The sequence below is a fragment of the Panicum virgatum genome, chromosome 3N, assembly GCF_016808335.1.
Source record: "Panicum virgatum strain AP13 chromosome 3N, P.virgatum_v5, whole genome shotgun sequence".
NCBI lineage: Eukaryota > Viridiplantae > Streptophyta > Magnoliopsida > Poales > Poaceae > Panicum > Panicum virgatum.
In genome coordinates, this window is record NC_053147.1 from 6,206,741 (window position 1) to 6,230,854 (window position 24,114).

The 24,114-nt window shown below is 49.0% G+C and overlaps 5 protein-coding genes across 6 annotated transcripts; 3 read left to right on the plus strand and 2 right to left on the minus strand.

Annotated features, from left to right (window-relative positions):
• Nucleotides 1-2,336: 2,336 nt before the first annotated feature.
• LOC120663967 (signaling peptide TAXIMIN 1-like) lies at nt 2,337-3,073 on the minus strand. Its single transcript, XM_039942923.1, has 2 exons — nt 2,758-3,073; nt 2,337-2,660 (listed from the first exon to the last, which is right to left on the minus strand). The coding sequence occupies exons 1-2, from the start codon at nt 2,874-2,876 to the stop codon at nt 2,537-2,539; spliced, it is 243 nt and encodes an 80-aa protein (XP_039798857.1). The 5' UTR covers nt 2,877-3,073; the 3' UTR covers nt 2,337-2,536.
• Nucleotides 3,074-3,312: 239 nt separating this feature from the next.
• LOC120663966 (nudix hydrolase 15, mitochondrial-like) lies at nt 3,313-6,554 on the minus strand. Of its 2 annotated transcripts, XM_039942922.1 has the most exons (5): nt 6,156-6,525; nt 5,895-6,037; nt 5,656-5,679; nt 4,054-4,173; nt 3,313-3,929 (listed from the first exon to the last, which is right to left on the minus strand). In XM_039942922.1, exons 1-5 carry the CDS (start codon nt 6,448-6,450, stop codon nt 3,702-3,704), a joined length of 810 nt encoding a protein of 269 aa, XP_039798856.1. In that variant the 5' UTR covers nt 6,451-6,525; the 3' UTR covers nt 3,313-3,701. The 2 variants fall into 2 exon arrangements, with proteins under 2 accessions (XP_039798856.1, XP_039798855.1); XM_039942921.1 differs by lacking the exon at nt 5,656-5,679 and having other exon boundaries at nt 3,397-3,929; nt 6,156-6,554.
• A 462-nt stretch (nt 6,555-7,016) lies between these two features.
• LOC120667486 (RING-H2 finger protein ATL8-like) lies at nt 7,017-9,533 on the plus strand. Its single transcript, XM_039947552.1, has 2 exons — nt 7,017-7,122; nt 8,872-9,533. Exons 1-2 carry the CDS (start codon nt 7,017-7,019, stop codon nt 9,531-9,533), a joined length of 768 nt encoding a protein of 255 aa, XP_039803486.1.
• A 3,624-nt stretch (nt 9,534-13,157) lies between these two features.
• LOC120663968 (mannosyl-oligosaccharide 1,2-alpha-mannosidase MNS3-like) lies at nt 13,158-17,886 on the plus strand. Its single transcript, XM_039942924.1, has 6 exons — nt 13,158-13,386; nt 14,313-15,262; nt 16,358-16,619; nt 16,776-16,973; nt 17,103-17,251; nt 17,335-17,886. Exons 1-6 carry the CDS (start codon nt 13,288-13,290, stop codon nt 17,603-17,605), a joined length of 1,929 nt encoding a protein of 642 aa, XP_039798858.1. The 5' UTR covers nt 13,158-13,287; the 3' UTR covers nt 17,606-17,886.
• Nucleotides 17,887-19,281: 1,395 nt separating this feature from the next.
• LOC120663969 (gibberellin 2-beta-dioxygenase 3-like) lies at nt 19,282-23,892 on the plus strand. Its single transcript, XM_039942926.1, has 3 exons — nt 19,282-20,312; nt 22,100-22,532; nt 22,804-23,892. The coding sequence occupies exons 1-3, from the start codon at nt 19,864-19,866 to the stop codon at nt 23,086-23,088; spliced, it is 1,167 nt and encodes a 388-aa protein (XP_039798860.1). The 5' UTR covers nt 19,282-19,863; the 3' UTR covers nt 23,089-23,892.
• The last annotated feature ends 222 nt before the right edge of the window (nt 23,893-24,114 follow it).

Sequence of the window (24,114 nt, forward strand, 5' to 3'; positions counted from 1 at the left end):
ACTGTGCGGCCGGACAGGGCAGCGGCGGGCGTCGCGCGGCGCGGCCCGGAGCGCACGTGGGCTCGGCGGAGCTCACGTCGTTGCGGCCCGGCGCGTTCGCCACGGCCCGGTGCTCCGTGAGCGTGTGCGTGCAAGCGGCGCTGAGCGGGGGCGGGGCGCAGCGGGGTGGCGCGGGCGGCGAGGCCGCGGCGTGCGTGTGCGGGCAGCCTGGCAGCGGCGGGCGGCGCGGCGGCGCTCCGAGCACGCGGTCCACGTGCGGGGACTGGCTCGGCGGGGCGTGCAGCGGCGCCGCGGCAGGCGGTGCGGCCGTGCAGTGGCAAGCCCGTGTGCGTGCGGGCGCGCGCGCGTGGCGACGTCGCGGCTCGGTGGTTGTGTGCGTTCGGGCGGCAGCGTCGCGGCTCGGCGTGGCGAGCCCGTGCCTGCGCGTGCGTGAGCACGGCCTGGAGTGGTCTGGCGCAGTGCGGTGCGCTGCCAGGGAGGTCGTGCAGGGTGAGCAGGAGGCGGGGTGCGGCTCGGGGGCGAGCTGGGGAGGGAGCCGGGCCTGGCGGTGCTCGGGAGCAGAGAGAGGGGGGAGAAAAGGAAGGAGATGGAGGGAAAAGAGAAAGAGAGAAAAAGAAAAGGGAGAAAAGGAAAGGAAAAAGAATTGGAGAAAAGAGAAAGAAAATGGAAAAAGAAATGAAGAAAAAGAAAATGGGGAAAAGGGAAAAGAGGGAAAGGAAAAGGAGGGGGGCGGTGCGCGCCAGCGGCAACCGCGGCCGCGGTCGGCCACGCGTGGAGTGCGGGCCACGGGAGATGGGGCACGTGGTCGGAGGGGAGCGAGGAAAAAGAGGGGGGCGAGATTCGCAGCGGCCGGTCGCGACGCGTCGCGTTGGATGGGAAAAGATGGGACGCGAATTGAATTCGGGTGACGGGTTGATCAGGAGAAATTCTGGGACTAGGGTTCAGGGTTTAAGGGGGAGTCGAGCTCAACGACGAAAAACGGTTTTAGCGCACGATTTAATTTAGTGAATTTTCGGGATGTTACACCACCTAAATATGAATCTAAAGTATATAATTATAACAAAATATTAAAGTGCACTAATATAAAATTCTAAATTACTATTTATATTATTATTAATATTCATATTATTTTTTCATAAAAATAGTACCCATGATATGAGTCACCACATATTCATGTATAATGGAAAAGATAAAAATATCAATTCACAAACAAATAGTTCAATAAAATATATATCAAGCACACATGGAGGTGTGATGCAGAATAAAATATATTGCAACTAGATAATGATAAATATGTATTTTAAAGTTTATGCTAAAATATTTAATATATGAAAGAGACCATGAGATAGAAGCTTATAATTATTATCTGTTAGCTCTATTTTTATATTAATTATAATTAGCTTGTGCGGAAGCACGAGTTGATAGGCTAGTTATTAACAATGCAAGTTGCCCCCTCCAAAGATGCACAAACCCCCTTTAGAAGGTATTGAGGGATTAGAATCAGCATCGGAGGAATCATAATTCCCCTGGATTAGGCGTCACCTTACCGAGGCTACCAAAAGGATCTATTATCTTATTACTTGGCCAACAAATGGAGCCTCCACGTTCGCTCTCAAAGTCTAAAAATTTCCACATTAATCGGAGAAAAATAGAAAAATAAAATTACCCACCGCTGCCATTATGATAAAAATGAGCCTAAAATACCCATATGCCTTATTAAAAATTACCCACCAATGCCATTATAAAAAATTAAATATAAAATATTATTTAGCTATGTATCAGTTACAAACATATACCATTAATAAAAACTAAAGCTAACTACAATCAATCAAAATAAAACAAAAAAAGAATAATTATATGCATAATATTATTAAAGCTCAACAAATCAAATTGTTATTATAGGTAGATCATATTTGAATTGTTTTAACCAACAACAAGACATAATTAACGATAATGAACATGGTGATGTATAGTAAAAAATAATATAATTTTTAAGTAAGGATACAACAACATGCGAATTTTTGAATTTTCAATGCTAGCCGCGTAAATGCGCGGGCTATATGCCTAGTTACACTGAAAAGAGCCATCACCTAGGAATATCATGGGAGTCCATAAGAATTAGGCGTTTGAGATCCCCTGCCCCTTGTTGAAGGTTGCCCAAATTCATTCGTCTCCACCTAGCTACCCACCGCCCGCCGGGTTTCCCACTTGGATCGGCAGGAATAATTGTTGGCACGAGCCATCGACAGCGACCTGCGACTGATCGACTACCTTGGCGGCTATGTTCCTGCCTCTAAACTTTCTCGCCGCCATGAAAAATACCAGTAAGAAGAACAGGCACGAGAAACCACATCTCATAGTCTAATCAACCCACGAGGAAACAGAAGAACAGGCACATGGATCATCGATCAGCAGTCACAGGCTCACAGCCCGATTTGCACAATAACAAAAACAAATCATCCTGGTCTGCCCTCCCTGTCCCTGAGCCATCATCTTTTTTTTTTTACATGAATGAAGGAACACATGACATGAACGGCTAGCAGGGGATCTTGGAGGTGAACCAGGTCATGACGTGCAGCGGCGCCTTGATGAGCTCCACCGCCGCCTCCAGCACCAGCGTCACGCACAGGCAGCACGGGCAGATGCACGAGATGGGCAGCCTGCACCACCGCCAATGCCTCAGAATGAATTCACATGGAACCAGAGCAGACAATACAACAAAGGCGTCGACGTCGACCAAGTAGCGAGGGCGCGTACCCGATGATCCAGATGATGGCGCCGACGATGGAGACGAGGACGGCGAGCAGCGCGAAGGGCAGGCCCAGCAGCCACCCCAGCGGCCGGCACTCGCCGCCGTCGCCGCCGCAGCAGCACATCGCCGGCCGCTCTGCCTTTCCCCACTCCCTGACTCCCTTGCTTGCTTGCTATTGGTTAGTTTGGTGATCGATTCCTTCTACTAATTCTTGGATGCTAATCTAAATCTGCCAGGGCACTATCCTCCCTTTTGCAATATTCTTCTATATGGTGGGCTGAGACTTGAGTGTGCCAATTGCTGCGTGCGTCAGTGGGAGGGAGGGGGAGCTGCTTCCAAGTCGCTTTCAGTGAGGACCCTCTGTGTTAATGAACGGGACGGTCGCCCGTTTTCCATCCACTGATTGCCATACCCGCCCGGCAAAACAACTGTGGAATAACTTTTGTTTTAGGCAATAGTAAACTGCTAGTAGCTGGGTGATTTAGCACTGGCAGCCTGGCAGGCTTCAGTTTCATTTCAACAATGAATATAATAACAGTTCTGCAAAGGACATGTAGCTGTTGAACTAAACAAAGACAACACTTAGATCTTTAGGGTCACTTGGTGGAAGAGTGGAGAAAATAAATTGCCATATTTTCGGGAAATATAGGAAGCGTGGAAAATAAATTGCCATATTTTTCTAGAGTTTATGATACATCCTTTTGTCACAAAGTGCATGCAGTAGCCCTCCTCTTCCACCAAGTCTTCATTGCCCCAAAATCTGAAGGGGCAAATGTGCCAGTACTATTTGGTGTCTACTATACATGAAAATACAATTCACAACTATAGTGAAATGTACAAAACAAATCTTGGTAACTTTGCCAGCCAACATGTGGAGGGAAGGAAACATAATTCTACAACCAAGCGAGGCTCTGAACCAAACGCCCCCTGACAGAGTAATCATAAAACATTAGTGTTTGGTCTCATCAGTTCCAGCGACGGGTGCGCTTACATATTTGGGTCTTGGTAGTTCAACAAACGATGGTTGCCTCTGAAAAACGACTGCCGCCGCACGGGTCAAGATGTGTGCGGTTAGGCCCCAAATCACAAATTTTTTGCCGTCTGCCTCGTAGTCGAAAAACTGGACGGGAATATCTATGCCCATCCAATTCATTTGTTTTGTTCTCCGGTGGTCGTCCTGTGGATGCAATACAAGTTGAAAACTAAGCAATGCAATGTCCAAACTCACATCATATGAAGATTCTAACCGGCCAGAAGAAACATTTATGGAATCGTTACATTAAGATGAATGATAGAGTTACCTTTAGAAACATCTCCAGCGGTGCGTCAAAGATGTCCTCCACTTCAGCTTTGTTTAAGACAGGCTTGAATAGTGCTCTATCTGAAACCATGCCAATTACAGGAACAACATTGAGCCCATTCTGCAAAAGGAAGGTTCAAGCATAAGTTCTGGCCAATCTGCATTCCCACTGAATCAGTAGAAAGCTTGTTCTACAACATAAATATATCAAACTATTGATGTATAACAGATTATATGCATGGAGCGATTTGAGCATGATTTTGAATCTTTGACTGAAAACTTCTCCCTTTTAACACGGCCAAAATAAACTGATTTAGTTCATTTTGGTTGTCCTAATATCATATTTTCTTGAATGGAGGCAATACTGGATTTCTTATAGCTATGTGTCCAAAACCATTTGCTCATCCCTGAATATCATCATTTTATACTGGTAAACTCATAACATTTACCACCAGAACCTTCCATCAAATTCTTAGGCCCTTATTTATCTCCATTAAATGTTTCTGATCAAGTAAAAGAGGGTTTAGGGCCTGTAAATCCAACGAGCCAAGAGATACACACTGGAGTTCCATCTTTGTAATGTAATCCACCCTTACCCACACCCCCTACTTTCAACGTTGCAGCCCTAGTAGCTGCCTGTACACACGACATGCGTTAGTTTTCTATCACTGGCTTGCCAGCATCAGTGGAATATATTCAGGTGGGGACCTTTCGTCCCCCCTGTGCTTGCCTAAAAAAAAGTTTTGGGAGGTAAGAATTCAGTTTGCATATTTTAGGTCCCAAGTGCTCCAAGTTCAGGTGTGAGCAAATATCTGGTTTTCTCCTCAAGGTTCCCCCAAAAATTCGTTTTTGGAGCATAAATATCACCATTTTGTCCCAGTGGACATGCATGTATTCTCAGGAGTTGATTATAGTAAAATGCTTGGCATGAGCAATGTGGCTAGAAAGGATTTGCAATATAGTAAAGGAGCTTTTTTTTACAATGATTGTAAAGTACCATTGGGTACTTCCAGCCTTCCAGGTACTTTTACCTTGAACTTTTTTCTAGCCGTTGATCTATGAAAAATATTTATAAAAAATAAATTAAATTAGTATTCGGTCCCACTTTTTGGTACTTGGTCCCACATTTTGGAAGTACTAGGTACTTTATCCTAGATACTTATGGGTACTTCCTACCTTCACCCCCATAGGATTTTATCAAATCGACGGATCCTATTTTTTTCAATCATTGTAAAATTTCTCAAAAGATTATTACACATATTTATCTAGAGTTATTGTCTCTAAAGGCATGACGGTCAAGCATTTAACAATGATTGTTATGTTGGCCCTAGTTGTGTTATCGATAGTTTATAGTAAACCTGGAAAATAACCATGAATAGAGCAGCCATCCTCTGGCGAGAAGGAACTCAAACTGTTCCCATTGAAGCTACTTTGCTCCCTTCGTTCAGAAGAACTGGTATTTAGCTCCCAAGCTCTCAGGCTCTCACACATCTCAAACCACAGGACTTGAAGATGCAACATAATGATGTGTTGGTAAACTGTTGCTCCAGCAAATTACTACTCATGTACGGCATTTATACAGAGTACACCAGTGCGGAGCTACCTCGAGCCATCGGGTCGCCGGACCCTGATAAAATTTGTAAAATTCAGTGTATAATAATGTTAACCACTGTATTGATCCCGTTGTGCTAGTAGAGCTGACCCCAGTGACTTGATCAGCTGGCTTCGCCCCCTGGAGTGCACTACTGATCTCTTTCGCGTTTGTTCATCAATAAGTGGTTGGTAAAATCTAACAGCTGCTTTATAGGTTATGTTTCGTAGCAGAACAAGAATTTTGATTACCTTGGATAGGAAGGGCTCAAGAACTGTCACAACAGAGACAAGGGCCGGATCCAGCCCAATCTCCTCCTTCGCCTCCCGCAGAGCCGTGGCCTTTGCGTCCGCGTCCCCCTCGTCCACCTTCCCCCCGGGTAACGACACCTCCCCTGACAATTCTCAAGAAATTGAAATTCAATCAAGAACTCTAATGGACGATTTGGCCGACTTGGAACGGCAAATGTTTCAGATTTAGCCAATAAGGCAAGAATCGTAGTGTCCCCTTACCGGAGTGCGAGTTGAGGGAGGAAGCGCGCTTGGTGAGGAGGACCCGGGGCCCGCCGCTGGGGTCCTCGAAGAGGCAGACGAGCACGGCGGCGTAGACCTTGGAGGCGGCCGGACGCGGGCTTTTCGCGGGGACGGCGTCGGCGGCTGCGGCAGGGGCGCCTACTGAGGAGAGCTCGCCGGAAGAGGAGGCGAGATGGCATCTGAGACGGGCCAACCGCCTTGACGGAGAGGAAGAGGAGAAGGAGGCCATGGCAATGTGCGTGGAGGTGAAGAGGCGGGTAAGGAGAGGCCTCATGGCTGCGACGGTGATATCGGCGCAGCGGTGGGCTTGGAGGTGTCGCCGCCGTCCGACGTCCCAAAGATTGTGACCTTGCCACCGCCATTTGCCCATTTCGGTCAAGGACCACGATCCCCAATCGAAGTGATCTACTGTAGCTCCTTTTTTCTTTTAGAAAAAAAACAGATCTTCCAACGAAAATATCAAAAGGTATAGAAAAATTCACATAACCATATTATTTTGGTCTATTTGACCCTGCGAATATCAATAACGAGTCATTTTATTACTCAATTGTAAGTATTGTAAGAGCACCTCTGAGAGTCCCCCAATTCTCAACACAACTATCATGTTGGAAGAGTTGATAAGAAAATAGTACTCCAGCCATTCTCTTAACTTTTCTCTTTTCCCAATAATTATTAAGACAATCCAATAATTTACTTCAACTTGAGTTATGTCTCTCCCAATAATTTAGTTGGATAGGGGTGAAATTATTAGAAGACTGCAAAAGCAAATTCTCCCCATAATCTTAAAATTGCTAGTGGGACATCTCTCAATATCATCTGGCTTTTGCTATAATTTCACCGATGGCTCTCCACACTATTTCTATCAAGCGGACTATGGATTTTGAAGCGAAAGCAATGTTGCAGTATCTTAGGAATAGGTTACTTAGAGGAAATTTGCATAGGCACCGTACATATAAGGCCAGTCTCAGTGAGAGTGTCATCGGCACAGTTACCAAGACCAGAAACTAGATAATTGTGCCAGAGGTGTCATGGTGATGACACTCCTCTCACATTTCGTGACACTCTGCATTCTCTTTTCATAAAACTTTGCCACATCAGCAAATTTAATACTCATGACACTACTATGACACCCCCACTGAGACTGGCCTAACTATTCTAGAAAATATTGTTTAACTTCTAGGCCAAAACCTCTTTGCTCATGGTGAAAAAAAATCCCTGCCATGGCCCTCCCTAAAAAAATAAAACTAATGCATATTAAGGCTTTGTTGAGATGCGAAAAGTTTTTGGTGTAAAGTATTGTAGCACTTTCGTTTGTATTTAGTAATTATTGTTCGGTCATGGATTAACTAGATTCAAAAGATTTGCCTCGCAAATTATAGTCAAACTGTGTAATTAGTTACTATATTTAAACTTCATGCATGCGTTCAAAAATTTGATGTGACGGGGAATGTTGTAAAATTTTGAAATTTTGAGTACATCTAAATAAGGCCTAAGTAATTAGTTGATAAAAATGGACCAAATTTTGATAGAAAATCAATGCAAACTAAAAGAATGACTAGTTTTCTTTAACAAAATAGACTATTTTGTTAACAATTTTTTAGTCGAAGAGCAACTTCATCTCTAAACTTCGAAAATAATTGTTTCAACCCTCAATTTTTTTTATCTTCATTTAGTCCTTCATTCTACGTGTCTTGCCATGTTCCAGGCATGCTATGTCAGCATCCAAAGGGTTTCTATTTTTTAGAAATAATATATATTGGTTCACACGTACTTACATATAACACAACAAAATTTTAACTTGTGTCTACACAATTTTTTCAAAAAAAAAAAGAATTTTATACATGTATATAAATATGTTCGGATCAACTCCCTTAAAAATTGTACATCATTTAGTTTTATCAAGGTGAAACTTTTGTAGTGATCAAATTTAGAAATATTGATTTTTACGAACCATAACTGACTAGATGTGACAACGCGTGCCAAAATATAGCATGCCACATAGGATAAAGGATTAAATTGAACTGAATAAAGAAATTTAAGGACTGAAATGATCATTTTGAAAGTTTGAGAATGAAGTTGAGCTTCCGCTGAAAATTTATGGTACAAAATTAAATATTTCATATATTTGTTCGGTTCGCTTAAATTTTCGTTTCAGTTCCGCCACTGCTAAGATGGAAATCCAAGCGCTTGCAACTCATATTGTTTCTTTTTCGATGTTTCGGACAGTTGTTAAGTTTTCGATGTTCTCGGTCGACCGGAGATCGAGGAGGGACTAGAAAGAAAGTAGGGAACTCAAGTGAGACTGACTGACTAACTGTGAATAAATTAGTATAAAATGAAAATAAAGAAGAAAAAACTGAAATAAGATCCGAGGAACGCAAGAAAGGGACTGACTGAAACGGACACGGAAGGAGCAGCCTGCAGGCTATTCTTGTCAAACGGGTTCGCCGTGGCGGTCACGGTCAGCGCGCGCCTCTCCTCTCCTCTCCCCAACCCAAGACCAAGAGAGCCCTTCCGCACTTCCCTCGCGCCACCCACACCACACTCGCCATGGCATGCAACCAACACCTTCAAAAGCTCCTGCGCATGCACCCACTCCGATCCTATTGACGACCCCACGCGCCCGCAATGCCGTCGCGACCACCGTCCTCCTCGTCGTCGTCGTTGTTGCCGTCTTCTTCCCCTTCTCCCGGAGCGGCGGCCGCGGGTTGCCTCCCCGCGGACCGGTCCTGCTTCGCGGTCGCCGTCTCCGTCGGCGCGCCCTACGCCTCGCGCCGCGACTCCTCCTCCTCCGCCGCCGCCGCCGCCGCCGCCACGCCCGCGCGCCCCTGCTGCACCACCACCTCCTACATCGCCGTCCTCGGCATCAGCTTCGGGTCCCTCCTCTCCATCCTGCTCATCCTGTGCGCCATCCGGTGGTACCTCGTGCGGCGCTCCGCGACTCGGGACGCGGCGGCCGAGGCCGCCGCCGCGGCGGAGCCGGACAAGAAGTGCTTCACGGGGCTGGACGCCGACGCCATCGCCGCGCTGCCGGAGTTCGTGTACCGCAAGGAGGAGGCCGCCGAGGAGCGCGAGTGCGCGGTCTGCCTGGGCGCGCTGGCGGAGGGCGACGCCGCGCGGCTGCTGCCCCTGTGCATGCACCTCTTCCACCGGGGCTGCGTCGACGTCTGGCTCAGGGAGCACTCCACGTGCCCCGTGTGCCGCGCCGAGGCGGTGGCCGTAAGGCGGGGCGGGGAGGGTGCCGCCGGCAAGGAGCAGGAGGCTGGCGGCACGTCACGACCGTCCACGTCGCCGCCGCCGCAGGACAGCCTCCTGGTGCTGGACGACGGGGAAAGGGACCTGGAGGCGCAGCTCTAGACCTCTAGACTCTAGTAGCTAGTGTGTGTTTCGATCATGGTAGGAGTAGTAGCCTTAATTATGCTGCGCTCTCTCTCTCTCTCTCTCTCTCTCTCTCTCTCTCTCTCTCTCTCTCTCGGTTAGGGAAGTGACTTAATTAGCAATTTGGATGGTTTGGTGGTTGCATTGCATTTGAAGAACTTGGAGGATTACGTAGTGTGCTATCTGAATATATGTTGCACATAGCACTGCTCGGCTGGGTGAAGTGGTGAGAATAAATCAAGCGGAGATTAAAACAAAAGTTGGAGCTCAAGACTTTCACGTCGCATTCCGTGTCGTATGATCTCAATTGTTTCACTTAAATTCATTGAAATGGCCCCGCAGAAGAAAGACACTAAAATGAACCTTGGACGATGTTCCTTGAAGTCAGCTAGGTAAACAAGAAAACTTTTTTTTAGGCAGCTAACATGAAAACTAAGAGCAATTTCAGGAGACTCTCATCTTTGTTCATTGTTAGGAATAAAAATTTTAATGGAAAAATACTCTCCAACAGCTTCTCTAAGTGGTTTTCTAAATGTAGTCATCCTACTTTCTCGCTAGCCAAAGATAGATAACGAAAATGGCTTTTCTAGAGTGCACACAAGATATAGAAAAGCTGTTGGAAGTGAAAACATATAATAAAAAGCGATTTTCATGCAGAATGAATGCTCTCCAAATAATAATTTAGAGAGTGAAATTTAGAGTGACTCTTGGAAATGCTAACACATGCAAGTTTTTTTCTTTTATTGTTTTAGAAAAGAAAAAGATAAATTCAAATCAAAACATATGACATATCAACCTGGAAATGGAAAAATTGGAGATGTACCGCTAAAAGATGCAAACTTTAGAAAAATACCACTCAAAGTGTGAACTATGAAAAAGTACCATCAAAAGAATGTTTCATTAACCTTTTAGCATCTCTATTAACTCCACGTTATTGCACTCTCGAGATTCTATTTCAGCAGCCCGTTGGTCCTGATTCCAGCAACATAACAGCTACAGTTGAGCCCCATTTCTAGCAGCATTTGCGGATTTGCCACATGTTCGGCTAGGGGTACGTGCGGCCTGCCGCACTTTTTGCATTTTAACCTTTTTAGTGAAAATTTTCCATTTTTAAACTTTTTGAAAATGAATTGCATTTTTTAACTCTAGGGGTCGGTGCCATAACTCACGGCGCCGAGCTAACACTGCTTGGCGCCATGAATCATGGCGCCGAGCTACTTTTCATCATAACAAACATGGCGATGATGTGACACTGACATGTACGCTACTTCGGTGCCATAGATCTTGGCGCCGAGCTCGGCGCTGTAGATCTCGGCGCCGTGTTCAGATCTATGAATTTTGAGGTATGGTGGGTACCCTACAGATTTTGGCATAAATATATAAGAAATATTATTTCTAAGTTTTGTGAACAACACATTTGTAAAAACTTGACCTGCGGGGGTAAGACCGCCCCCACGGCATTGTTTGAGAGGTAGAATGACCTTCTCACAGCAGGCCAAGAAAACCCCCGAACCCCTGCCCCACCCGTACACAGGGGCTCGTCGCCTTGTGAGTTAGGCCGGGCTCCACAGTGCTTTGGACATGAGGCAGGCGAGGGGTTTTTTTACCCGCAGGCGGAAATTCGTCCCGACCAGAGATCGAACCCACAACCTGCGGGGTGCCGCCGGACTGCCGTGACCAACTAGTCCGATATCCTTTGGCGTGAACAACACATTTGTAGTACAACTGGTTAAGAAACTTGCCTCTTAACTAGCAGGGCCTGGGTTCGAGACCCATCTGGACGATGTTTTTACATCATTACCGAGACTTGAACCTGGGTCTGCAAGACCACAACCAAAGGACTTAACCGGTCTGCAAGATCACAACCAAAGGACTTAACCACTTGAGCTATGAGGGATATTGAGTAAATCGCAGAGAGCAGGTTTACTTATATAATTAGTAAGTCATTTTTTTAAAACCAATCGACGATAAGATCCACGGCGTCGATTTCGGCGCCACAGATCTTGGCACCGGCGCCAAGATCTGTGGCACCGAGGTGGTGCCACATTGCCTCCACGTCGACAGCCACATTAAATCGAATCGCAAAGTCTGGCGCCATGACTTGGCACCGAGACGTATTACCTCGGCACCACGAATCGTGGTGCCGATCCCAAGGTCCAAAAATGCAAATCATTTTTAAAAAAGCCCAAATGTACAATTCTTTATAGAAAAGAGCCAAAAACCAAAAGGTACGGGTGCGGTCTGTGTGTGGGTGCGTGAGTAGGTGAGTTTGGCCGGTCTGTGTGGGTGCGTGAGTAGGTGAGTTTGGCCACCAGTGAGTCTTTCTTTTCCTTTTTTAATCAGCAGCGTTTGCTTATCGTCAATGCTAAAAATCAACCACGGATTCTAAACACAATTCTAAATCACTGTTTTTTAATGATGTTTTTCTAAAATTTGGATATTTTAATAATTTTCTCCTCCCAATGGCGGAGCCCTGTATAGGCCATAGTGGGCTTCGACCCTCTTTGCTCATAAAATTTTCATTAATTAAACAGTAATTTTGACACTATTTATTGATTTAGCAGCTTAATTAATAAAGATCGATCTCTGTTGATTCATTGGTCAGGCTTCGCCACTGTCTCCTCCTATATGCATATCCAATGGTATACATCAATACTCTCTCCATTCATCTATGCAAGGTCTATTTTTGTTTGGCTGAGAGACCGAGGGACACACTCTCGTCATTAATTTTTCTTGGAAAAAAACAACCAACATTTATTGTGGATTCAAGTACTCTTTGCATGTGCTTTCACTTCCGAAGCATGTGATGAATTACTGCCGCACCGATTTTCGAAATGTCACTCCAGAGAAAAAAAACATAATATACTTTACATATCTGGATTTTTTAGATTTCCTAATAAGTCTTGGATAGTTGGATGGAGGGAGTACCTAATTTCTTCTAAATGTAGGTTACACAGTGACATTCTAGTTAAATATAATACCATTAAAGAGCAGTGATACAAATAGAAGCAGTCAATGCAGTTTATATTCTAAATTGTAGTAATTTAGTGTCTAATCACGCTCTAATTAGGCTCATTAGATTCGTCTCGCGATTTACAGTCCATTTGTGTAATGTAATTTATTTTCGACTATATTTAATATATTATGCAGACGGTTTACAAAATTTTTGTATTTTGGGTTTTTGATCTAAACTGGGCGGTACTCGTGTTGGAGCTTGGAGTAAACAGTCAACAGCGGAAGGAAACAGCGAAAAGGACAGGCGGACATCGAGGCCCTGTTTGGTTTCATTAGCACGGTAGCACGCACAATTCTCGAAAAAAGAATCTTTAATACATGGAGTACTAAACGAAGTTTATTTGCAAAACCTTTTCACGAATGAGTGTAATTTTTCACGACGAATCTAATGACAGTAATTAATTGATGATTGGCTACAGTGATACTACAGTAACTATGTTCTAATCGTGCGGTCAAAGGCCTCATTAGATTCGTCTCGCGAAGTAGTGCAGAATTATGAAGTTAGTTTTACAAATTATCTTTATTTAGTATCTTTAATTATTAGTCAAAATTTTTGTGCTACTCATGCTACAACAAACGGCCCGAACCCAACCCACCCGCTTCTCGCTCCTCCCTCTCCTCTCACCCCACCCGGATCTCGCGCGCGACGCAGGCAGACCCCGCCACCTCCCAGAAGCTTCTAGAAGGCCCTCCCCGGCGCCATCCAGCTCCCGCGCGGATGAGCGGCGGCTCGGGCCCCCTCCCCTACTCGATGCGCGATGTGGGCGCCGGCGGCGCCTACAACAACGCCAAGTTCCGCCACCGTTCGCGCCTCAAGGTGCCGCACGCCTGCGCCTCCCCTCCCGATCCAAGCCCCCATTGTTTTCCTCTAAAAATAGGGTTTTTTTTCGCCCTAGACTAGAGAGGTAGCTCTACTTGGGGGTTGAAGCTTGATCTCTGTGGCGATTGCAGCGGCGACCTGACTCGTTGTGTGGGGGAGTGATTTGGTGCGATTGGTTGGTTGCGTCGTTGGGGAGATCGAGAGGTGTCGCGACTTGCGACTTTGGGTGGAATGAGGGTTCCGTGGCATTGGATCTGCGGTAGTCACTGTTGAAATTGCCTCCGGACCTCCGGTTGGTTGTTCTGATGTCTGTGGCGCTGCTGCACTAGGTTGTTTCGATCTGCTTGAGGTCATCTCCTAGATCAAATGGTTGTTTTCATCAGGAGGTTGTGTATGCGCGTCAGCGTTTGGCTTGGTTTACCTTGAGGGTTCAAGAAGTTAGCATGGTCTCGTATAATTTCTCTTTCTCGCGCATATACTTCAACATTTGTGCCTCGTCCATTGCTTGTGGTGTAGATACAGCTAATAGAATAAATGTGATGACCATCGCAGATCATGGATTGAAGAATTTGCCGACCATGTTCCGTTATATATCTGCAATATTGAGCATGTTTGGCGCCAAAATTCAGAACATGTTATTAGTTCGTAACGCTTGTTTGGATATTTAGAAATAGTAGTAACGCTCGTTTTGGTACTTTACATATTGGTGCTGTTTGTTTTACTTCATTTTTGGAAACTTCATACTACATGTGTTATGTGTGAGAAGAACTGATCTTTGTCTATCCTCTCGATATGATGAAGAAACATCCCTTTGCACAAATTGTTTTTCGTTTGTTGCATATAGGAGACTTGTATTCGAGACTGTTATGGTATCGTTAGTTGGTATTCTTTCTAAAGTTTTTTTTTTAAATTCTCATATGCAGATAGTTTTACAGTCCCTGGCTACTAACAGCAGCAAGTACCGTTGTGGAAAGTTCACTGTTGGTAAATTCTTGAGCCTGTTGATGGTTTCTGGCTTATTATACTTATTTCTGCACAAAAGCCCAGAGGGTCTTGTACCTGATGAGCTACTCGGCAAAGAGGTAAATAATAACAATGTCAGGAGAGCTCCCAATATTCGCACATTTTGGAGAAAACCACCAAGGCTGCCCCCACGTCTCCCACCAAATGAAATTTACAAAAATAATTCTCTGCTTCAGCAGTCTCCATCTGAGTGGACATCTAGGCAGAAGAAAGTTAAAGAAGCATTTGAATATGCATGGTCTGGTTACAGGAATTATGCGATGGGTTATGATGAGCTTATGCCTTTGAGCCACAGGGGCACTGATGGATTAGGAGGTTTAGGTGCTACAATTGTGGATTCTTTGGACACTGCGATAATAATGGGTGCTGATGATGTTGTTTCTGAAGCATCGAGATGGATCGAGGAGAACCTAATGAAAAGAATCAGTGAGAAAGGGCAGGTTAATTTATTTGAAACTACCATCCGTGTCTTGGGAGGGCTTCTTAGTGCATACCATTTGAGTGGTGGCGATCATGCAGGATCAGTTGACTCTGGGATACCAGCATCATATAAAATGGCTAATCCGGAGCGACTTTTGGAAGTTTCAAAGGATTTGGCAGACAGGCTATTGTTGGCTTTTACATCAAGCCCAACAGCTATACCTTTAAGTGATGTCATTCTTCGTGACCGCACTGCACATGCAGCCCCAGATGGCTTAAGCAGTACCTCAGAGGCTTCAACATTGCAACTAGAGTTCAGTTACCTCAGCAGAGTATCGGGGGATCCGAAGTATGACAGGGAGGCAATGAAGGTGTTAGAGCATATGAGAACACTCCCAAAGGTGGAGGGCCTGGTGCCTATTTACATTAAGTATGCATTGTTTCGACCCTCCTATATTTTGCAACTAAATTGCTTTTGCATTCCATCTTAATGCTATTCCCATGGTTTTCACGGCGTCGCCTAGGCGACGCCAAGGCGTCCAGGCGACTTCCCAATGGAGGCGTCCTGCCCATCACGCCGTTCCTGCGTATGGCATCGCCTTGCGCGGAAAGGCGTCGCCAAGGTGTCGGGTGGACGCCAAGGCGACCTCCCAAGTCCAAGGCGGGTCCACGCGGGGGAAAAAAGCAAGCGCGCAGCAGGCCCCTTAGCGCGCGCAGGGGAAAAAGCAGGCATCTTGCGCGCGGGAAGGGTGAGGGATCTGCGCGCGCGGGAAGGGAGAGGTAGGGCGCGGGAGAAGGGAGCTGCGCGCGCGGGAAATCGCGCCTATACTCCCGCGCAGGCGTGCCCCATCGCTGCAGGCCTGCAGCGCGCAAGAGGAAATAGAGGGGAGGGGGAAGAGAAGAGGGCGTGCTGCAGGCCAGCCGATTTGAGTTTGCTGCTGCTGCTCCATGCGACCACGCCTCCACGACCTCCACCTGCGCTCCGCCCGTCCGCCGATTCGTGTCTGTCGGTCCACCAATTGGAGCTTGCGCTCTGCTCGTCCGCCGATTGGAGACCTGCGGAACGGCGCCTCTGACCTATGAAGCCCCGCCCTCCATCGATTTCGTGGCTGCTTGCTTGCTTCCTCTGCTCCGCCTCCTTGCCTGAGTGCCCTCATCCCTTCCTTTCCTTCACGTCAGCTCAGAGCCTCGGAGGTATGTCTTGTCCAGTTCTGCCCCCTTCTTTGCTCTTCCTTCACTGCTCTGTTCTCCTTCCTATATAGCCATAGCACTGCTCTGTTCTGCTTTGTGCTTTCTTTATAGCCAAAACTTGCGGCAACAAGGTATATGTTTCTATCACTCCATCTAGGTTAAGGTATGTGTATGGCGTCGCCTCGCCGCGCGCCATACTCGCCTAGGCGTCTGGAAGGGGGTGAGTCGCCTCGCCTTAGCGCCGTAAAAACCTTGGCTATTCCATTGTACTGCATTCAAAGGCATCAAATTTTAGAGGAGATCTTTATTTTCTTTTTCTTGTTTTTATGTGCAGCCCCTCCTCTGGTCAATTTAGTGGCGAGAATATTAGATTAGGATCTCGTGGTGACAGTTACTATGAGTATCTACTAAAAGTGTGGATTCAGCAAGAGGAAAATCGTGACAGTAGTTTGAAGTATCTGTTTGAAATGTATACTGAAGCAATGAGAGGGGTCAAGCATCTTCTTGTTCGAAAAACTGTTCCAAACGAGTTGGTCTTTGTTGGGGAGCTTCCATTTGGACGAAATGGTGATTTTAGTCCTAAAATGGATCACCTGGTATGTAGCTCTCATTGAGCATCAATCCTCTTGCACTCAATTGAGAAGTCATTTATCCTTATAATGATTTTTGCCCCTGGGCAAGCTTTTGAGACCTTTGTTGTTTTCTGCACGGCTTCCTTGATAACTAGCAATGGGATGTCTTCATTTTTGCAGGTGTGTTTTCTTCCTGGTACCCTTGCCCTTGGTGCAACTAAAGGTATCACCAAGAAAAAAGCTCTTGAAAATAATTTGTTGACTGATGAAGACATCGAAAATCTCCAGCTTGCTGAAGACCTTGCCAAAACATGTGTTGAGATGTACTTTGTCACCTCAACTGGCCTTGCTCCTGAAATAGCTTATTTCCACATTGAGGTAAGGGGTTGTCTTAGTTAGTGGGGTGTCCTAATCATGAGTTCGGTCGATATTACATTTTATTTTCTGATCTTTAAATGTACACGTTGATTTTTCAAACAAATCACTAATGGCACATGGTTTCTACAGGGTAATCAAGAAGGGGGACCTGATGGCGGTTACAAAAGCAACAAATATGTCAATGATATTATAATAAAACCACTTGATCGGCACAATCTTTTACGCCCAGAGACTGTGGAATCACTATTTGTTTTGCATAGAATTACAGAGGATCCCAAGTAAGATTTTGGGAAATTGACTACTTTTCAGATTGCATCATGTCGCTGTTTGCTCATCTTTTTTATTCCTTTTTCATTAACAGGTACAGGGAGTGGGGCTGGCAGATCTTTCAGGCTTTTGAGAAACACACAAAAGTTGATTCGGGTGGTTACAGTTCCTTAGATGATGTCACGAGCTTACCTCCTCATAGGAGAGACAAAATGGAAACTTTCTTCCTTGGAGAAACATTGAAATATTTGTATTTGCTGTTTGATGAAAGCAATACTCTTCCGCTAGATAAGTACGTATTCAATACAGAGGCCCATCCTCTTCCAGTCATGCGGTCTGTGGAACAGGCCTCACATTCTGTATAGTTTAGAAGTGTATAACTGTTGTATGATCATGAAGAGAGAAGTAACAGATATATGCGAAATATACTTGACAACATAGTTGGAGGAGTGAAAATCCCCTGCATGAGCTTGAAGCAACATAAGATCATTCTTGGAGGCAGACTCATGATCATAGAATAGTCATGCTTGGTTTTTAGGATTTTTGGCTTTTCGATTGTGTTTATTGGAAGGCCATGAACTTTTAAACTCTGTACAATCTAACTTCAAAATTTGAAATGGGTTAAAATCAGCTGGCTGTTACACCATGATTTTGTCTATAATTGTTGGACTATGTGTCATCCATCCTTTCTTGTCCAACATTTTTCTTGTCCAACATAAGGTAAACATTTTTCCAGTTGTCGCTAATACATAGTGTAGCACATTGCAACTCGCTCTTTTTAGAAAGTTGTTCAAAATTCAGGAAAGCCATGAGTCCATGACCAACCAGTGCGCAAATTACAGTCATCGTCAATCTGTCTTGTTCAGGACATGTTCGGTTCTTCCTCTTAATCGATAGACATTGCCTCTGACCTAACATGTCAAGTGCTAAGCGATCAGAATCTTTCTTTTTATATAGTTCCCGTGTCCTGAGCAGATGAGTAGGTTCGTTCAAATCTGAGATGACAAATTTGTATTTTTTTTCATTCTGCGTATCGAGACGTGCGAGGCACCATTGTCTAATAAGCACGTCGGGTATGTCAAGCTGACACAACAAACTGAAGGAGAAACAAACAGATTCAGATTCAGATTGTTTTTCACTCCTATCTTGGTGCCCGAGTACTTGCAGTTGCGTTGGCGAAGCATGTCGTGGACTTGTACTAGACTTTACACGAAACAATTCCAGTCCAGGCGCGGCCAGGATCCCAGGAATCAGTAACATCAGAATCCCAGAAACAATACAGTGTGCGGCGGAGCATTGCGTCGAGACTGGCTGGCCCATATGGAAGGTAAAGCGGACGGAAGCGCCGCAGCAGGCTGCTGGTGGGCGGCGCGTCCACCGGCGTCCGGCGCCAGCGCGGCAGCGCCACCCTCGCCGACCGTGACGCGCGGCGGGCACGGCCGGCCCACGCCACGTCCCCGTACACCACCTCGCCCCCCCCCCCCCCCCCCCCCCACGCGCCCGCTGCTCGGTCCGGTGGGCGGTGGTAGTGCTACTCTGGTTGGCCCGCCCGCTCGCGGGATACCCGCGGCAACGTGCCGCAATTCCCACGCACGGCGCCACGCGGGGGGCACGGGCACGGGCACGGGCGGGCTCGCTGTCCCGCGCGCCAGCTCCCGCTACGTCCTTGCCGCGGAGCCAGCGGTGGAGGGTGGGGTGGGATCGGTGGACCACGGGGGGCGCGGACGGCCGCCCCCGTCTGACTGGCCACGCCAGCGGATTCCTTTGCAGCCGGAGGACACGCGGCTCGAGGCCGCGGGGGCGCCCGCGCCTCCCTCCCCGCGGCGGCGGCGGCGCCCGTGGGTTTCCTAGAGAATAAGTGGCCACGCGGCGGCGTAGGGCTGGGGTTGCGACAGGAGGACCCGCTCGCTGCCCGCCGGTGAGGTCCAAGCGCCGCCGGACGCCCGTTCGCTCTCGAGGAAAATGGCTTTTCGGTCTTGGAGGCTCCAACTCCAACTCCAACCCCAACCCCAACCGATAGCTGCTACAGTTGAGATGAAGCCTCCACATTTTCTTCCTCCACCACATCGATCTAATTCATTGGACAACCTTTTCAAATTGACTCACTGGTCGTGATGGCCTATCCTTAAACTCGATCACCTGATTGTAATGGTGATCCCTGCTGTGCTGTGCTGTGTGCTCTCTGATCAGGACTGGCCTGCCCTCAGAAACAGAGAAACATCTCACAGTCAACAAGTCCAGTGTCGATCTGGCAAGCAAGATATCACAACAGTGCACTGTATCCTGGAGTACTCCCCATGTGATCCGGAGTACGCAAACAGTAGGTAACTGTCGGAAATCTGAGACAGTGTCATACACACGCATCCATTTCTCCAGGTATCATACCCCTGCCTCTGAGCACCACTCTCCCCATGCCTATATAAACAGAGGCCGCCCCCTTCGTCTCCCATCCCCATGTGAGCGAGAAACAAAGCCTCTCAAGCTCGAGTTCGACCAAACCGTCCCCCTGCTTCCAATCCATTCCATCCCCCTCTGCTTCTTGGAGACACACGCGCGCGCACACATAAACGTCGGGAATTCCGCGGCGACCACCCTGTCCGTGCGAGCCTGTACTACTGCAACCATGGTGGTCCTTGCCAAGGGCGAGCTGGAGCAGATCGCGCTCCCGGCGGTGCAGCGCGCGGCGCCGCCGCTGGCCGCCGTGCCGGAGGTCGACCTGGCCCTGGCGGCAGCGGATGCCGGGGGCGGCGGGCGCGCGGCGGCGGCGCGCGCGGTGGCCAGGGCGTGCGAGGAGCACGGCTTCTTCAAGGTGACGGGCCACGGCGTGCCCGCGCCGCTCCTGGCGCGCGTGGAGGCCGCCGCCGCCGCCTTCTTCGCGCTCCCGCAGCAGGAGAAGGAGAAGGCCGCCGCGGCGCCGGGGGGCGGCAGCCCGTTCGGGTACGCCAGCAAGCGGATAGGCGGCAACGGCGACCTCGGCTGGGTCGAGTACCTCCTGCTCGGCGTCGGCGCCGCGGCGTTGCCCGGCGCGCCATTGTCCGACGCGCCCGCGGGGGCGTCGCCCTGCTCTTTCCGGTGAGTGAGTTCCCTCGTTACTTGGTAAATCACTCGGTAAATCAAATTCGACATTGGCGGCGGCATTGGCGCATTGCTGGATTTCGCTTTGGGCAAGAGGAGCAAGAGCTCTGTAACTGCTTCTGGGTCCAAAAACACATCTACTCCTAGTAGATAGTTCGTGGTGATATTTATTTGCTGGAATTTATTAGAATCTACCAACGTATAATTTGCCCGTATTTTTCATACTTTTCTTGTTGTATTATTGTTGGCCAGATGGGCCAGGCCCGCTGGGCCAGCACTAGCACGGCCCGGTCCGTGGCCATGCGGGCCAGTGCCGTGCCCCGTGCCTGGACCCAGGCCGTGCCTGGGCCGCGGAACCGGCCCGTGGCGCTAGCACGGGCACGACCCGATTATTGGGCCGGCATAAGGGTGGCCCGTTTAACATCCCAAAAGGCCAAAAGCCTATCTGAGACTGAAATCCTAACCGGCCTAACTCACTCACTCCTTCCCCCTCTTTCTCTCCACTCCCTCCTCTCCCCGACTCCCTCGCGAGTGCCGCTCCCCCGATTGCCGCCGCCGCCTCGGCCGCTGGTCCGCCGTCGCGCCCCCGGACGCCGCCATAGCCCCCTCTGCAGCCTCGCGCTACTGCTCTGCTCGGCCTCTTCGCCTTGGCCGCGGCGGCCGCCACGAGGGCCGGGGCGCCGCCGCCGTGCGAGGCGGTCGTCCCCTCCATCAACCTCGGCGGCGGCGTCCCCTGCCTCTGCCGCGTCGCGTCGCCGCCCAGCCACAGCTCGTCCTCACCCCTCTCGCCGCCGCCGGTAAGGACCGCCGTCGCCTCACCCGTCGCCTGCACGGCTGCGCCAGTCTTCCCCGCCGTGCCTCGTCGTGGCCGCCGCCGCTCGGGCCTGCCGTGCTGTCGTGCCCAAGGGCACGGCCCGGCACGCCGGCGCCCTCGTAGGGCCGGCCCCGGCCGGGATACTGGCACGGCGGCACTACGCGGCGGCGGCGCGGCGGCGGCGCCGTGCCCCGGGGTGCCGTGCCTCCCCGTGCCCGTGCCGGCCGTGCTCGGGCCGTGCCGTGCCCGGGCGGCCCGGTTGGGCACCTATATTAGCAATGGAGAAACTGAGCTGTGTAAAAAAAAAATCAACCAGTGCAGGGATGCATGCAGCACTACTACTAATTGTGGAAGAATACGGAGAAAGAAAAATATGATTTTCAAGTATACTTGAACTTCAGCTGTGTGGAGCACTACATAAAACAAAAGGATATAAATAAGAAATGTGCCATTTTTGTGAACCAGAAGTGGAATAAGAAATATGATTTCCCATATATATAGATTTCAACATGTAGCTGTGTGGAGCACAAAAAAGCAGAGAGCCTCATTGGGACAGCCGGACTGGGAGATGCGAGACACAAACAGCACGTGCCGAATTGCGTCCCTCACCCGTGCGTCACATGGGCGATGGCACCACCAGCAGCAGCACCAGGCCAGGCCGATCGGACCCTCCTGCCATGGCCGGCGTACGTGTCAGCTGGGCCGGGCACCGCCATGATCGCCGTCCCTCTCTTGCTTGCTTTAGTCACTGTTCTTATCCCATCACCCTCTTTCCATCTGGTTTTCTTTTCTTTTGTTTTCATTTTAAACTTTGAGCTGGGCGACAACGTACGAGATGCGCCACCTGTGACCTGCCGGTTGGAAATTCGCGTCACGTGTGGTTGGTCGGTTAGTTGGTTGCCTAGGTGCACCGTGCACGTGCAGCCGCTATTCTACTCCGGCGAGCTTTCTGACGGTGGTGTCCGCGCAGGGAGATTCTTGACGAGTACGTGGCGGCGGTGCGGCGGATGACGTGCGCGGTGCTGGAGCTGATGGCGGAGGGCCTGGGGCTGGAGGACACCGGCGCGCTCGCCCGGCTGGTGCTGGCCGGCGACAGCGACTCCATGCTGCGGGTGAACCACTACCCGCCGGCGCCGCGCCTGGAGGACACCGGCGCGCTCGCCCGGCTGGTGCTGGCCGGCGACAGCGACTCCATGCTGCGGGTGAACCACTACCCGCCGGCGCCGCGCCCGGAGCCCGGCCGCCGCCTGACGGGGTTCGGCGAGCACACCGACCCGCACATCATCTCGGTGCTCCGCTCCAACGCCACCGCCGGCCTCGAGATCTCGATGCAGGACGGCACCTGGGTCGCCGTGCCCGCCGACGCGGACTCCTTCTTCGTTAACGTCGGCGACGCACTCCAGGTTCCGATTTCATCCTCTCTTTTTATTTCTTCTTCCCCTTTGAACATAATCGCAATTAGTTGAAATTACTGTAGATGCTGTCAGGTTTGCCCTGATTTGACACCACTTTATTTACAACTGTGAGTGCCCACCTGACTGGTCGCTTTTTTTTGCTCGAAAAGAAAGCGCCTGTCTTTCTGTGTCTCGTACCGTCGTACGGCACGCGCAGGCCTCGATGCTCACCTGTCTGTCCTTGTTGCCTTTGTTGATCCATCCATGCATGCGTGTGCAGGTGCTGACGAACGGGAGGTTCCGGAGCGTGCGGCACCGGGTGATGGTGAGCAGCGCGCGGCCGCGGGTGTCGGTCATCTTCTTCGGCGGCCCGCCGCCGCGGGAGCGCCTGGCGCCGCTGCTGGGGCTGGTGGACCGGGACGGGGGCCGCCGCCGCTACAGGGACTTCACCTGGAGGGAGTACAAGACCTCCGCCTACCGGACCAGGCTCGCCGACAACCGCCTCGCCCACTTCGAGTTCGAGTTCGACACCACGCCGCCGCCACCAGCTAGCATCATTGTGTAGTAGCGTACGTACAAATGTTTTGTTTTTGTGTGTGGTTGGGTGTGCGGGGACGATCGAGAGCAGCCAGGGGCCGGTGGTGCACCGTGCACTGCCGGCCATGAGTGAGCTCAGGGCGGAGGCAACCGTGTAAGGGCAGAGTGGCGAGACGAAGATGGTAGAAATGTGCTACACTGTAAATAAGTAGCCAGCAAGGCACCGAGATCTCGAATGCCACGGGATGCTCCTCGGCCACGCTTGTTCTTGGCTTTCTCATCTCTGTCGAGCCCGGGACGCGGAGCAGACCGGAGCACCGCTGACCTTTCTCGTCGGCGCAGCGCCGCGACAGAAATGACCTCAATGTTTCTTGCGTTGCTTCGAGTGCCGTCAAACCCCAAAACAACCATTTCGCCGCACCAGACACGGACACACAAAAAAAAAAAGCAGAACGGATGAACTTCGCCCACCGTATTGGTTTCTTCTACCGGGCCTCAAATTTGCTTCGGTCTCTCTTCGTGTGTTTCCCTCCCCCTTCCCTTCAGGTCCAATTTGTGCCTTTTTTCTTTTTGGTTATTATCTGTTTATTACGCATTTTTATTTCTTTTTCATTTTTTGTGTTACCTTTCTTTTGTCCATTTTCCATTTTACACATATATACACGTAGTATAATTTAATCTTTTCGTGGCCCTTTCCTCGAACACTAAACGGCGCAACACGTGTCCCACTAGTAACAAAGCAACTTCGAGGATATATTCTGAAGTAGCATATATTGCTGTAAATTTCCAGAGAGTATAGTGTTATTAATGTTGTGAATGATTGTTCTCTCTATTGATTGATTGTGCTTATATACAAGACCAAGAGACATCTCCCAAAGGACATGTCCCTTTGAGATGACCCTTTGGGGTGGCAGTTCCCCAAATGGGAATTATCCACTAATTACAGAATTAACTAAATATTACACTAATTGATCACTAATTAACTATTTTTCTTCTAACACTCCCACTTGATCAATTTGTCCTTGTGGTCTTGTAACTAATTTGATCTTCTTGT